Source organism: Hyaena hyaena, unplaced genomic scaffold (assembly GCF_003009895.1).
Source record: "Hyaena hyaena isolate Hyena2069 unplaced genomic scaffold, ASM300989v1 scaffold_96, whole genome shotgun sequence".
NCBI lineage: Eukaryota > Metazoa > Chordata > Mammalia > Carnivora > Hyaenidae > Hyaena > Hyaena hyaena.
In genome coordinates this window covers 2,804,196-2,820,689 of record NW_024080729.1, presented here as the reverse complement: position 1 = coordinate 2,820,689, position 16,494 = coordinate 2,804,196, and the positions used below count along the sequence as shown (strand labels likewise).

The following is a 16,494-nucleotide window of genomic DNA, read 5'->3' as shown; positions in this document are numbered from 1 at the left end:
CATTCGTCTTTTTGGTTGCATTATCTTTTTTTTTTTTTTATTGATTCACTGGAATTCTTTATGAATCATGGCATTAATCCCGGGATTCAGAAAATTAATCCTTTGTAGTTCTACATATTGAAAATACTTTCTCTCCCAGTGTGAGGATTATCATTTTTAAGTGATACTTGTTATATACATAAAATCTGTAATTATCAAATAATGAAGCATAATAATAAAAATGAATAAACTATAAGTTCAACCAAAGAACTGAATTATTCCCACTGTCCTCAGAGCTAAATGTCCTCTCCCTTCTGTCCCCCCGCCTCTCCTAACCTGACCTCACAGGGCAATTTTGCATATCAGTCCTCGGCTTTTAAAAAGAAATTTAATTTTACCCACATCTCTCTCTCTTCATGAGATCTTAGTTTTATTTTGGGGTTTTGTAAAAATGGTGTCATTCTACATGCAGTCTTCTATTTTTCTTCTCAATGTCTTGTTCCTAAAATTGGCCCATGATGTCACATGCAGCTGTAGTTCAACTATTTTCACTGCTGTAAAATATTCGATCCCACAATGTAACCATTTTCCTGTCTATGGACACTGGGTTATTTCCAGTTTTTTGCTATTAAAAAATGCAGTGAACATTTTTATCCATGGCTCCTGGTTCCCAAGTGAAAGTTGCTCCAGACCATTTGACTCGGAGCAGAAGTGCTGGTTTGTAGGCATACACATGAATTACAAGATAATCCCAAAGCAGTGGGACCGTGTGGCTTATCTTTTCATTTCTTTATGTCTTTCAGTATACAGAAGGGGCTTTTTCCTTTACAGTAGTAAAATCAAGTTTTATGATCTGTACTTCTTTTTTTTTTTTTTTAATGTTTTATTTATTTCTAGGAGAGAGAGAGAGAGACAGGTGAGCAGGGGAGGGTCAGAGAGAGAGGGAGTCACAGACTGAAACAGGCTCCAGGCTCTGAGCTGGCAGTCAGCACAGAGCCTGACGCGGGGCTCGAACCCACGCACCGCGAGATCATGACCTAAGCGAAAGTCGGACGCTTAACCGACTAAGCCACCCAGGCGCCCCTATGATCTGTACTTCTTTTATCTTAATATTAAAAAAAAAAAATCCTTTCTTACTCCAAGATCATGAATATACTGCCCTGTACTTTCTTCTAAAAATTTTCAAGTTTTATTTTCCATCTACAATCTATTTTTGTGTATACTGTAACGCAGAAATCCATTTTTTCCATATAAAATTGTACATTGTATTTTTCTTTTTTTACATTGCTTTCTTTTAAATACATATATTAAATAACATAAATGCCAGTTGTTTTAAAGTCTGAGGCATGGGGGTGCCTGGGTGGCTCAGTTGTTTAGACGTCCAACTCTTGATTTCAGCTCAGGTTATGGGATAGAGCCCAATGTCAGGCTCTGCGCTGACTGCCTGGAGCCTGCTTGGGATTCTCTCTCCTTTTCCCTTCTCTCTGCCCCACTCCTTGCTCACACATGCACGTATATGTGCTCTCTCAAAAAAAAAAAAAAAAAAACTTTAAATAAATAAATGAGGGGCGCCTGGGTGGCTCAGTCGGTTGAGCGTCCGACTTCGGCTCAGGTCATGATCTCGCGGTTCGTGGGTTCGAGTCCTGCGTCGGGCTCTGTGCTGACAGCTCAGAGCCTGGAGCCTGCTTCCGATTCTGTGTCTCCCTCTCTCTCTGAGCCTCCCCTATTCACACTGTCTCTCTCAAAAATAAATAAAAAACATTAAAAATTTTTTAAAATAAATAAGTAAAAATAAAATCTGAGATATGGACTGGACCCTCCTCAAGAATATTTTCATTCTAATTATAAAGGTTAAGAAACTACAGAAATCTTTCGATTTAGAAACTAGATTTATTACAGAAAAGCCAAGTGCTAAGTAAATCTTATTTGTTAAAAGATTTGTATTATAAAACCAGGGACTATGGCACCTGGTGGCTCAGTTGGTAGAGCATGTAACTCTTCATCTCAGGGTTGTGAATTCAAGTTCCACGTTGGGCAGAGATTACTTAAAAAAGCAAATATAAATATTTTAGCCCAGTGGCCAAAAGTTAAACCCTGGCTTGCTTTAAAAAAAAGTTTTAAAAAGACGAGCCCTTACCTTCCATTAGCTTCCAAAACACAGGTAAATGTCAGTTTCCCAATAATGCAGGAGCTATTGTTTAAGAAAGGTCTCTTGGGGCGCCTGGGTGGCTCAGTCGGTTGGGCGTCCGACTTCGGCTCAGGTTCAAGCCCCGCGTCGGGCTCTGTGCTGACGGCCAGCTCAGAGCCTGGAGCCTGCTTCAGATTCTGTGTCTCCCTCTCTCTCTGACCCTCCCCTGCTCATACTGTCTCTGTCTCTGTCTGTCTCTCTCTCAGAAATACATAAAACATTTAAAATTAAAAAAAAGGTCTCTTTAGTGGAGGCTCTCAACCTTCAGTATACAATAAAATCACCCAGAGTCCTTTCAAAAAATCAAATACCCAGATTATATGCCCAAAACCAACTGAATCAATCTCTGGAAGTGGGACGTAGACATTAACAGGTTCTGAAGTCCCCCAGGTGATTCTGATGTGCAGCCAAGGTTAAGATCTACTACTCTATGGAGAGACCAAATAAAAGCATCTGATCAAATTTGTTCCTGGCATTTCCTAATCCTCAACAAGCTAGGTAAACAGCTTTTCCACCACACTCAGAATTGAGACACTTAAAGAATATCAGAGTTCCTAAGGAAAGGAGACTATGATGTGACTGACTGTACCAACCTTAAGTACCCCCAAGTTAATGTTAGATAAAAGATACCAAAGATGAATTTCAGTTACCACATCTCCAGAAGTGTTTGGTTTAAGATCATGCCTCCACCAGGGCCCAAGTTTAACAAAAAGATTCATTACACTCATAGCATGGTCTGAGGCCTACCGATAGGCATCAAATAAAAAATGCAATTTCTTTTGATGCTTTCTTAAACAACCTGACAGGAATCCATTTTCACCATGACGGGCAACTACTACCAGTGACCTACTAAGTGAGTTATTAAAGATACTACAGAGAATGTTGATTCAGTGTTTTACTAAGAATAAGAAGTCTGACTGAAACACACTATTTGGCAAACCCGCCAAGTTACTGCTGTATACACCGACTAGCAGAGGTGCTGCCATTTCTAGATGATACATGTGCATGGCCACCATTCCAAGTTAGTCATCATTTTCCACAGTTGCTACTCTTGCTTTCTATGACCAACTGTTAGTTTAGCTTTACCATCATTTATTTCATTTGCTGTGGGTTTCTAGCAAAGCCTAAGTATGCGGTGATACACATTTCTATTATCTCTGGTCAATAATTTTCCATAAACTAGACACTGGGACATACAAATTGCACTTCAAATATAAATGAATGATTTGGAATAAAATTTGCCTAGACTGCAACATTTCACTGGTGAACCTCTACTATTTAAATAACTTCCAACATACTATCAAGGTAAATCCAATAATGTTACTTATTTTTAAGCTTGTAGGACATAATTGTATCTGTATATACTTCATTACTTATAAAGTAAATTATAAGCACTTCCCTTAAACTTCTCTCCAATTTTTATTACTAAGTTCTCTTTTCCACCACAAGATAGGAAAGGGTGGGACAGGTGAACTGAAGAATCTTGATGTGCCTAAGTGAATCAAAACTGTAAAAGGGTGAGAACCACTGTCTTAAAGCTCTGGGTAGGTGTTTGTAACTTGGTTTCATCTTGAGAGACCTCCAGCTTAAATGTGACCCCTTTACCACCATAAAAACAGGCAACACGCAGAATAGGAAAGGGATTGTCACCCACATAAAAGGTCAAAATGTGGTCCTCTGCTGAAAATGTCACAACCCAAACAATCCAACACTATCTTCCCTCCTTCAAGAGATTACTTTTGGCTCCACTGACATGACAGTGTCCTATCAAGATAATATTAAAAGCAAGGAATAGATGTGCTATAAACATTGTTGAATGCAAATTTATGTACCTATTTCAAAAATTTATCCATACTTGGTTTGCAGCACTTAAAAAGCCACAGATATTACTTACTAGCTGACGTCTGTTTCTTTTCCAGGTTTCTGCTTTCCTTTTGGAATTCATGTTCTGGAAAGCTAAAAGTAGAGAGAACAAGTTCTAACCAAAGTTCAAACAGGTATGTTTACTACTTTTTTAGGCTCTGGTTCAAGCCACATGAAGCCCTGAAATCTTGCTTTTCTGCCCAGACATCGGAAACTCTGATAACACTTCCAGCAAGTCTGTAAACCCCAATCTAAGGCCCTGAAGCATTAGCTCACAGAATCATAGTCATGTGGATCACGTGGCCAGGCCTTCATCAGAATTACGGGGGTATAGTTTCATCAGAAGCAAAGGTCTCAAAGTGGACCTCAGACACGGATAATTTCTCAAAACTACCATCAAGTTTCCAAGAGTAGCACTTGGTACATAATCAGAGACTCTGGAACTTATAATACATGTCTGGAGTAAGTTCTCCAGAATAAACTGTCACTGTGCCACACAGTTTCAATGGTGTGACAGGGCTGGGGTGAAAACAACACTCATAAAGATCCATCTCTTTCTGCCACAACAGAAAGAAGCACCTAGGATAAGTGTAATCTGGAGCTGGCCCCAGGATGTTTTCCTCTACTACTCTTGCTTGCCTGGCTCAGTCACCCCCAGTAACCTTCTCCGTAGAGCTCCAAAGAAGGCTCTTTGCAACATCAGCCTTAATACATTTGGTAGCACTCATCTTGCCTTGCATACAATAAACACCACAGGCACACCTGAGAAGGTATCTTCATTCTCTAGATGCATGCATGCTGGGAGAGTCTCCTAATCTGTTCTGCTCACTCTGGTTACCAGGGTAACAGCTCTCCGAGGCCCAGGTCAGAGATAAAAAGGCTAACATCACTGTTCACACTTACTGAAATCACTGGGGAGGCTGTGGTTCAGGTTCCTGTAAAATTCTGTCCTATGTGCTTTTTTCAGTCCTGTGCAAAGGCCGAAGTCAGAAAGCTTCACGTGGCCCTATGGGGAAGAGGACACAGGGGAATGGAGGAGCATCCATGAACGCGGAACAGACATTCTATTCTCTCCAGCTCCGTAGAGTACCCACTACAGTGCCACTAAGTGTGCTGTCTGTTTTTTGATTATAGAGAGAAATAAAAAATAAATTTCTAAAAGATCACCCCAAATCCGTTTACACTAATAGAAGTATTATCCTTTTTGTCCAAACATAAACTTCCCAAAATAGCTGAACTCTCCATGGCATCTAAAGATACTTTTACTACTTTTTGGGGCACCTGGGGGGCTCAGTCGGTTAAGCATCCAACTCTGGGTTACAGCTCAAGTCATGATCTCACAGTTCCTAAGTTTAAGCCCCACGTCAGGCTCCACGCTGATATGCAGAGTCTGCTTGGGATTCTCTCTCTCCCTCTCTCTTTCTGCCTCTCCCCTGCTTGTTCTCTCTCAAAATAAACTTAAAAAAATAAAATAAAGATATTCTTACTACTTCTTAAACTAATACACTCAAATATTCCTGTGTTTCTATACGGTCTTCAAAATCACCATTTTTAATGTGTATTCAAATGACTTAGTACATCACTGTTTACCTAACCGTCCTCCTAATACTGAATGTTTATTCTATGTCTAATTCCTCCCTCTCATGTAATGTGGGTTATAAGCACCCCATGATAGGGTCTGTGTCCCCAACTCTAATCACGCATGGTACAGAGGATAGTCTTAATAAACAATTGTTAATGAGTAAACAAACAAATCTTTGTTCATAGAACTTCTTTGCCTCTTGAATGGTTTCATTGCAAGGAATGAATTATTCCAAAGACAAGAGAATGAACTTTACTGCACAGTTCTTGACAAATGTTGCTATGCTGTATTTCAGTCATAAGTGTCTGACTTCATCATACTCTTCAAGGAGCACTCACACCTCCTCTGAGCCAGGCCTCATGCTTCAAATGTGTCATCCATTTCTAACTCCTAAGCCATACTTCACTGACTCAGACTCATTAAATGGCCTGCTGGTGAAATGGCAGAACCAAAGCCAGAAATCAATCCATGTTCCTTCTCCCCAGACCAGGATTACCTTACTCTCTCCAATCCCCTGATCCCATCTGGAAAATGGAGATAATGATACATTCCTGGTAGGAATGATGAGAATTAACGCACGTAAAGCTCACAGCCCAGTGCCTGGCACATAGCTAGCCCTAAGTAAGAGGCAGGTGTTCTTGGGGTGGTGAAATTTCAAGGAGATAAGGAGATAAAACCAAACATAGGGAAGAAAATCCTGATGTTCAGGGATCTACACTGCTCAAGGTCATATACTTAGAAGTGGTATGGCCAGGGACACCCGGGGGGTTCAGTCAGTTAAGCACCCGCCTCTTGGCTTCAGCTCAGGTCATGATCTCAAGGTTTGTGAGTTCAAGCCCTGCGTCAGGCTCTGTGCTGACAGTGTGGAGCCTGCTTGGGATTCTGTCTCTCTCCCTCTGTCTCTTCCCCTCCCCCTCTCTCTTCCTCTCCCCTCTTTCTCTTTCAAAATAAATAAATAAACTTAAAAAAAAAGAGGTGATGTGGCCAAAGACTTCAACATCAGTGATCTATCTATAGATCAGTGGATCCATGGATCTATCTATCCATCTTCCTTCAGGACATCCTTAGGCCTTAATATACAAACTTCTCAGCATACAGGAGGCTGCAGAAGCCCTGCTCAGATGGGCCAGTTTTGATTTTGTTTTGAAGAAACCCAGTTAGGTTTGGCCCTGTGTGTGTGTGTGTGTGTGTGTGTGTGTGTACCCATGCGTGTACATATGCATAACAAAGTAAACTGCCAAAGACAGCTTTGAGCTGCTAACCTACTACCATGTTTTTCAGATCTGCAAATAACCTGTTGTACAAGTCAAGGGACAGAGCTTAATGTACAGTTCTCAAAATTATATTTCACCTGGATGCCTCCAAGAAAGGAGGGGGTCTTAAAAAGCAGTACCTGGAGCAAATGCTATGCAAGCCTGTGTTTTCAGGGAATTCTGCAGGTATTCCAGGTATGTGGCAGGAACTCAAATCATCCACACTTTTGCTTCTAGAATCTGAGTGGCTGAACACCTAAATGAGCTTGCTTATGAGAACATTTCTCTACAAGTCTGGGCTGGCATCCTGTAGAGAGTAAATCTGCACCTCAAAGCATTCCCCACTCCTCCTCAGCTACATCGAGGTCCCAAGTTCTTGGCTTTCAATATGTTTGCTGGACCTGAACAGAGACTACAGGGTGCAATGAGACCTGCACTAAGGCATCTGGAGCACAGGACCAAGGCATGTGAACCCAACTACACAAAGCAGGCCCAGTGCTTTATTAACATACATCTGAGGGGTGCCTGGGTGGCTTAGTCGGTTAAGGATCTGACTTCGGCTCAGGCCATGATCTCACAGTTCGTGGGTTCGAGCCCCGCATCCAGCTCTGTGCTGACAGCTTAGAGCCTGGAGCCTGCTTTGGATTCTGTGTCTCCCTCTCTCTCTGACTCTCCCCTGCTTGTTTCTCTGTCTCTCAAAAATAAATAAACATTAAAAAAATTAAAAATCTATATATGAACAGAATGACATAGATACTTTTATATACATTAACATCATTTTTTAGGTTCAGAGAACATTCTAAATCTTTTTTTTTAACTTTATTTATTTACTCTTTTAATAGTTTATTGTCAAATTGGTTTCCATATAACACCCAGTACTCATCCTCACAAGTTTGTGTATTTACTTTTGAGAGAGAGAGAGAGAGAGAGCGCAAGCAGGGGAGGGGCAGAGAGAGGGAGAGACAGACTCCCAAGGAGGTACCACGCTGCCAGTACAGAGCCCGATGCGGGGCTCCATCCCACAAACTGTGAGATCATGACCTGAGCTGAGATCAAGAATTGGACACTTAGCCAACTGAGCCACCCAGGTGCCCTGGTATATACATTAACTTTTTTTTTTTTTTTTTTTTTTTTATTTCTAGGAGAGAGAGAGACAGCGTGAGCAGGGGAGGGTCAGAGAGAGAGGGAGACACAGACTCCAAAACAGGCTCCAGGCTCTGAGCTGGCAGTCAGCACAGAGCCCGACGCGGGGCTCGAACCCACAAACCGCGAGATCATGACCCAAGCGAAAGTCAGACGCTTAACCAACTAAGCCACCCAGGCGCCCCTATACATTAACATTTTAAAGGCAGAATACCAAGCTACTTTTAGGATGTTAGCTGTATATAAATTACAGACACAAACAGAGAAGGTACTGAAGCTATTGTACCAAAATACAATTGGTATTTGAATGATGGGATTATAGGTATTCTTCTTCTTTATAACTCTTTATACTGTTCAAATTTTCTACTGTGCATACATATTATTCTTATGACCAAGAAAAAAAGATATTTTTTACTTTTTTATTTTATTTTTTGATGTTATCTTTAAAAATTTTTTTTAAGAAGAAATGATGTGATAAATCTCTAGCCCTCTTGAAATAAAGTTTTTTTTTTTTAAAAGTAACACCAAAAGCTCAGGTTTTTCAAAGATAGCAAGAAAATGATCAAAAGACAACAAGATGGGCACCTGGCTGGCTCAGTCGGTGGAGTCGATTTGATCTTGAAGTTGTGAATTTGAGCCGCATATTGGGGGTAGATTACTTAAATACATAAAACTTAAAAAAAAGAAAAGAAAAATACTCAAAGAATTAAATCCACTTTTCTCCTTAAAGTTCAGTCTCAACAATAATTCTCTGTTACAGAACATAACATTCTAATTTTTTTTAACATTTATTTTTAAATGTTTATTTTTGAGAGAGAGCGCGAGCAGGGAAGGGACACAGAGAGAGGAGGGGACAGAGGATCCAGAGCAGGCTCCACACTGACAGCAGAGAGCCCGGTGTGGGGCTCAAACCCACGAACTACGAGACCGCGGCCTGAACCAATTGAGCCACCCAGGTACCCCTAAAATGTTAAAGATGGAAGTGTGACTTTGGGGCTTCTGTGGATCAATATCCTCACTTTATAGATAAGTGAGGCCTGGACAGTGGGGAGACCTGCCAAGGAGCAGCCAGAAACCTAGCAACACAGGATTCTCTTCTGAGCTGCTGTGTTTAAGAACCAAGCAACTGAACTCATCTGCACAGCTACAGAAAAGTACAGAAGCCAGTCCAGAGGTTGAGCAGGACTCTTCTTGAAGCAAAGGGCACATGATCTGGAAACTGAACTCTGGCACAGACCAGTGTTGTCATTTTTGCTTGCCTTACTTCCTGGTTGACTGGGTTCAAGAATAAGGTTGCCCAACAGAAGGGTTCCCAACAGGTGATGCATGAGTAGAGTTAATTATATACTAATTATAGTTAATTACAGGCTAGGAAAAGATGGTATCTCTGGCTTTATTATAAAATAAGCTTCTAAATCAATTTTCAGGGCACCTGGGTAGCCCATTCGGTTGGGCGTCCAATTCTTGATTTCGGCTCAGGTCATGATCTTCCAGTTCCTGAGATGGAGCCCCACATCAGGCTCTGCCTGCTTGGAATTCTCTCTGTACCCCTCTCTCTGCACCTCCCTCGCTCTGTCTCTCTCAAAATAAATAAACTTTAAATCAGTTTTCCTCTTCATCATTTTCAAAGATGTCCTTTATTTTTAGGAAGACTGTTCAAATTATAGAATCATACAACTTTCAGAGAGGGGAAGTCGCAGCAAACTTACGGATAAAAAAGGAGCAATTTATGCAAAGCAGGTCCTAACTCCCTTACTGTGATTAGCACAAGCACTGCAGGTGTTAGAGCACACGATGCTCAACAAGGAGCCTCCCCTGTGCCCCCCCCAACACACACACACACACACACACACACACACACACACTCTCTCTCTCTCTCTCTCTCTCTCTCTCTCTCTCTCTCTCTCTCTCTACCTTGCTGTCCAGGAGAAGGTTGTCTGGCTTGATGTCTCTGTGGATGAATCCAAGCTGGTGAATGGAGTCTATTGCCAATACTGTTTCTGCTATATAAAACTGAGTCTCCTCTTCTGTTAGGGTATCTTTTTTCATTAATAGAGTCATCATGTCCCCTGGAAGCAAGACACAAAGCCAACACACACACAGACACATGCACGACAATACATGAGTAAGTGCCAGTTCTCAGGTCTTCCCTATCTGCCTACATAAGGCAGTGCTAAACAGGCCGCTTTTGTGTTCCCGAAACTGACCCACACTGCCAATACGGGTGGAAATGGTAAGTAGTTTCTAATACTTCAAGGTAAAATTCACAGCCACAGAGAACAACACGCTCTTACCCTAACCTAACTAATGCTGACCACTGGGCAGAGAGTCCCATTGCACTCTGGAGAGAAAAAGGAAATTTCTCTCACACTTAAAAAAATAACTTTTTTCCTTAGAGCCATATTTTTGGACTGGGGGAAAAAGTTACTTTACTTTTTACTTTGCAAACTACCGTTTCCACATAGGTTGTACTGCCATTGTTATACAGAGAGGCTGAAATGCCAAACAACTAAATATATGAGGAGGCTGAAAACAGGTTTTCCAATTTCTATTTACACACCGCTTGAATGTAAACAAATAAAAAGGTGAGACTGAGGTAGCACAGTGTAAGTCAACAAAAGCTAAAAAGGAACTGAAAACTGCTATGTACTGGGGCGTGCAATGGTTGCCTCCCAGAAGTGCAAGGTGAACATATACCAAGATCAGCGGAGTGTTTTCTCCAGTATTATAGGTAAATAAATATACACCAATATGCTTTCTGCGACTTTGACAACACAGTATCAGTATTCTAGCAGTTAAAAGGTAAACTCTCTAGTTTTCTGCGAAGTCAAAACATAATTATTTCTGCTTAGTATCAAAATAACATAAAATGGTGGGAAAAAAAGATTCTGATCCTACAATGGTTAGACAAAAGCAAAGCAAAGCAAACATGTAGAAGTAGTTTAAAGCTAAGAGAGACAGGAAAGATTCAGTCTAGATTCCACAGAAAGTCATTTATGGTCAGAAAACAGGGAAAAGAGAAAGAAAGCTCTGATTTCAATAGAATGTCATGCTGTCTTTTGAATTTCACTTATAACCTTGGGGGAATTCTTTTGTATTCTTAGAGAAAAGTGGACATTTTACACTCAGGCAAAAAATAAACCATTTATGGGGCACCTGGGTGGCTCAGTCGGTTGAGCATCCAGCTTCGGCTCAGGTCATGATCTCACGGTTCGTGGGTTCGAGCCCAGCATCAGGCTCTGTGCTGACAGCTAGCTCAGAGCCTGGAGCCTGCTTCGGATTCTGTGTCTCCCTCTTTCTCTCTCTGACCCTCCCCTGCTCATGCTGTCTCTCTCTCTCTCTCTCTCAGAAATAAAGTTTTTTTAAAAATTAAAAAAAAATTAAACCATTTATCAAAATTGCTCTCTTTCTTGACCCAGGACGTGAAAAGCAGGATTCCCCAATCACTCCTGGCAGCTCCATACTCAACCTGGAGGCACACTAGAGACGGGAGGGGAGGGGGGAGGATGGGGAGAAACATGGGCCAGCTAGAGGGCAGCTGTGTGGCCTCAGCACCGTGGCCCAGGAGGGCAGCCAATGGTCCCACCTGTGCGAGTTCGCCCAGATGGTCAGAGAGCTCAAGCCAGACACTCTCTGGCTCTGCAGTCCGGCTCCATCGAGGACGAATGGCGGGCTCCAGGACACAGGAGAAGCTACAGAAGAGGGGGCGCATAAAGCTTGAGGAGACCCGTGTCAAGGGTCTGGTGACTGAGCTGCTTCTTACTCCTACTTATGAACTAGAATCTAAATGTTAAAAAATTTCTCCTCATTCTACCGAATGCTTCCCTAACTTTCACCAATTGTTCATAAAAAATGGGTGACCCTAGATCTAAATAAAAGTTGTCACAAGATCAAAATATTATGCCAGTTACGTTTGCTTTGCTACAGAACCAAAATGAGAAAAAGGTTTTTTCTTCCCCACCAGAGTGGCTCGCAGCTCATCTGCTCACTGGCAAACAGACTGTGTCCCCAGAACAGATGGTATTTTCTGTGACGGGTTTACTCTGGAGCAGTCTTAGGAGATACACTGCTGAGTTACGTAAAACTTGAAATCTCAGAAAGGAGAAACTGATTCTGGCTACTAACATAGGTAATAAGAAATTCACTCCTTATTAATATAAGTTATGCCGAAAGATAATAAAAGTTGAAGCAAAGATCGTAATAGCTTCAATCTGGTCATTTGGGTAACTGATTATACGTGATTCCCACTGACAGGAGAGCAGGCAGAGTCCCTATTTTATTCCTATCTGTTTAAAAAGAAAAATAAAAGAAAGAAATGTCCATCTGAAATCATGAGAATGAATGAGAAGGTTACTTTTATGGCACTAAGAAGTGTAGAAGGGCACCCCAGCACAAGACAGGTTACTGACCTCCTTTACAGACCTAAAAAAGATATAGAAAGCAACTCTGTGAGCACGATTAAAAGCAGAAAGGAGGGTTAATTGATGTGAGAGAGAAACCACAGAACAAAAAGGAAAAATTGACCTTTCATCGTCAAGTAATTACCTCCAGGCAGGAACTCCATGATTAGGTAGAGGTTTAGCTTATCCTGAAAACTATAGAACATTTTCACAACCCACAAACTGTCTGCCTCCACTAGAATGTCACGCTCCGCACGGATGTGGCCAACCTGGAGGTATACGCATTTGATTAATGACAAGCCTTGCTCTGCTCTATTAGACTGCATATTTGTTATACAATTTAAGTACTGTTTGAGTATTCAACGGTGATGATGCAAAAGGTCTAATTTATGCTTAGGCAAACCTGTGAACTCAAAATTGACAACACTGGACTTGAAGGCATTCAGTCATGAACACTTGAGTGATGAAAAGCTTAACAAATAACATGAATGGCTGTAATGCAAACGGCAATTTTAACAGTGCTCTCAGCTGAACCTCTGATTGATTAGAAGTACCATTCTTTTGCACATCTTTTTGTTCTAATAACCTTTTACGACAAAAATCGGTGCCCAAGACAAGACCCTCTAAACAAGTCCTGCCTTGGGTCTGCAATAGTGTCTGCAATGACAGTGACAATTCTAAAATACTGCACCACAGTACTCAGTTCGCTGCTGTGCAGAGGGTGTGCTCAATTCTTACGGAATGGAAATAGAAGAACACCTAAGAGGAGGTACCGATTCAAATTTATGATACTTCCAGCTTTCTGCTCTTACTAAAATATCTAGCCAAGGAGACCAAGTTGCCAAAAGGTCTGGGAGAACTCACAGAACTACTGGCAAAACCATATTATTTGATAATCATGTTTCATTATCAAATTTACCTTATCTACTTGAAATATGTAACAGCAATCAAAACATGGCTACGTGTTATCAAACCCTGTCCCCTCTCCTCTTACATTAAATGTCATGATATGCAAAGGTGGGTTCAACCAGGTCTACGTTTATTAAGACCCAGTCCAGTCCTTGAATAGAAGTTTTATTCTTAACATAGGAGGCAGGGCTTGGGTCCTACCCTATGTTCACAGGTAAAGATGGACGGAAGTTCACAAACTGGCACTTCCGGTTGGCAAACTCAGCCCATGACTGTTTTGTTGCATACAACGGTTCACTTATGGTTTGTTTTATTGGAATGGTTTTAGCAAAGCCAGGCACCCTCTCTCCCACTGGACACAGATCCCACCCCTCTCCCCTGTCTTACACCTAATCTGCCTCACTCTTCCCTTCAGGCCCAAGGGAAGTGTTGAGTTTACATATTTCACTTTGAAGTCTGTAGTAAAAGTCTTTGGGAAATTTTTACATAGCCTCAATGTTGCAGAAGTCTTACATTTTTACACTTTTACTTAGGGCATGAGGGTGGGAAAATGGAAGGTAAGGGTGGTAAGGAACAGTGTTATGAAATCACAAACTAACAGCATTAGCTTTTTACTCAGCTTTAATGCGGAAGCAAAGCTTTTGGGAAACACTAATGCACTTGCTCAACCGCAGCTGTGACTGTGCCCCAGTCATCACCGGACATGAAGACGGCACAAGCCAACCTGCAGCCGCCTCTGCTCTCTGGGCTCCCGGCAAGGCCTCTACCTGCTGCAGGGAGCCAAAGTAAAGGGGAGGCGGCACTATCACCATTCCATCACTCACCTTGGAAGACAGAATGGTTTGTTTGTTAAGGGGAAGGCTACAGGCCACCTGTGTACACCTTGCCCTTCTCTCCTGGGGCTGAAACAGCAACTAGGAACGTCAATATCTAGGAGTGGAGTCAGGTTAACATAGGGTAAGGGAAGGAAGAACACAGGTGCAACTCACATCAGAGCTTCCCTTTCTCTGTTCCATAAATATTTAACGGGGCGGAGTCACATGCTAGTTGCTAAACTGAGCACTAGGAAAGCAGAGATAAAAGTCCATCTTTTGTCCCCTCCTAATACTGTACTAGCATCACAATTGGAGGTTTTCCTTTTGCAAGGTAAGAGGAACATGAAAAACTAGCTACATGCGGGTCTCTTATCCTTTAAAATGTATTTTCCAGATAGCAAAATACCTACCCTACGGATCAGAATAACCACCTAAACACTCAGTGGGTGGCTTTAATTCCTGCTCAGTTTAGTAAAAGCAAAGGAGAACCTTTTCTTACGGGTAAGGAGCCTGCACCTACAAACAGTTATGCTCCAAACCTAAGCTGTCGGCCCTCCCCAGAGGTGACGGGCCTGTGCTGGTGGGCTGCCTCTCGTGTTCCAGTGCTGGCCATGCTTCCTCGAGATGGCCGAGCCAGGCAGTCTGTGACCAGCAACTTTAACTGGACCACACGGAGATCAATCCTAGGGCGCACAGTCCAGCAGCAAAGGGAGCGAACAATTAAGCCAATTCATTGCTTAAAATCCTAATTCTCACGGAAAGTTCCTCTACTTTCGTTTAGGAACACTTCAGAAAATGATTTTGAAGGCATTGGTATTTGAAAAACTGTTTTTACACCGTATATTTGAATTGTCCTCCATTACCATGTTGGGCAACTGGCACGTTGTTAGGAAGGATTAATAAGTGAAAATCATGATGTAGCCTTCTCTTCACAATTTTATTCTGAACACTAATTATTTGACAAAGAAGGTTTTGATACTTGGTTAAAACTATAGGAAGGGACGCCTGGGTGGCTCAGTTGGTTAAGTGTCTGACTTCAGCTCAGATCACGATCTCACAGTTCAAGAGTTCGAGTGCCGTGTCAGGTTCTATGCTGACAGCTTGGAGCCCGGAGCCTGCTTCAGATTCTGTGTCTCCCTCTCTCTCTGACCCTCCCCTGCTCACGCTGTCTCTCTCTCTCTCTCTCTTTCTCTCAAAAATAAGCATTAAAAAAAATTTTAAGTAATTTAAAAAAAATAATAAAGCTGTATGAAATGTCTTATAAAAATAAAACTTACTTGTGAGATACAAAACACACTGACTAACCAATACAGTTTTGCATTTTCCTTTTCAAGACTAGCTAAAACTCTTTCAGAGCCTACACCTTTACCAAAGGCTCATTTTTAGATAATACATAAATAGGACTGTTGAGCATTCTGAATAAGGTTGGTATTACCATAAACTATAGTGTCTGAAGGTTTACTGCCAGGGTATTTGATACTCAGCACTGAAACTCCTGAGAGTCTAAGTTAACGGGTAACATGTGAAAATTAAAGAGAAAATAAAAACTCCAAATTTTGATTGGCACTTAAAAGGACAGAGAAGCTTCAGTGATTACACCGCCCCTAGGGAAGCAGAAAGGACTGGATGTGGGGCCAGCCTCCATCCCTGCTCTCTCGCTCTTGTCCGAAGCTCTCCTTGCCACAGGCTCTCTCTCTGCCCTCCTGGAGCATCTGAGCCTTTGCAGGATATATGTAGGCATCACGCACTACTATCTGCTCTGAAGCAAACCGCTAAATTCAACAAGACTTACAGAAAGGTTGTGTTCTTGTGTTTAATATACTGTCCAAAATTAAAAATTTTTTTTGCACAAAGTTATTTTTGCATCTTATAAATCTATTCACAAAGGAGGTTTAGGTTTCAGAAAGTGTTCTTAATCCTTTTTTTTTTTAAAGTGTTCTTAATACTTAAAGGAGAATTTGTACTGCTCTGCCGTTTGCATTAGATTTTTTTCAAATCCAGTCAGAAAGAAGACTGGTCTGTCTTGGGTAGTAATGAGCTACTGAGAAGACCCACCTTCGGTTCACATATATGGAATGAAGCATGCTAAGACACGTTTTAGATTGCAAATTTCCAATTCTAATCCCTAAGGCTTAGTCCCAAGGTGTGTGTGTGTGTGTGTGTGTGTGTGTGTATCCACACACACAATGTCTCTCAGCATTCAGTAGGAACGTGTCACCACAGCAAGTGTGACCCCAAAAATAGGCTCCGCATGACAAGCACAGCTTGTGATCAATTGGGAGACACAAACAGCAGATGCTTCTAATAGGTTTTCAACTTTAAAAAACTGCATATAACCTAAGGCATTTTTTGTACTTTTAAA

The 16,494-nt window shown here is 41.6% G+C and overlaps 1 protein-coding gene across 2 annotated transcripts in view; it reads right to left on the bottom strand.

Moving 5' to 3' along the window:
• Nucleotides 1-16,494, bottom strand: part of STK38 (serine/threonine kinase 38) — a 42,982-nt gene that overhangs the window by 6,780 nt on the left and 19,708 nt on the right. For both annotated transcript variants that reach the window (XM_039235274.1, XM_039235273.1), the window contains exons 6-9: nt 12,554-12,677; nt 9,923-10,077; nt 4,934-5,036; nt 4,062-4,123 (exon numbers count right to left, since the gene is read on the bottom strand). In XM_039235274.1, coding sequence (XP_039091205.1) covers nt 4,062-4,123; nt 4,934-5,036; nt 9,923-10,077; nt 12,554-12,677 — 444 coding nt within the window. The remainder of the gene's footprint in view (nt 1-4,061; nt 4,124-4,933; nt 5,037-9,922; nt 10,078-12,553; nt 12,678-16,494) is intronic.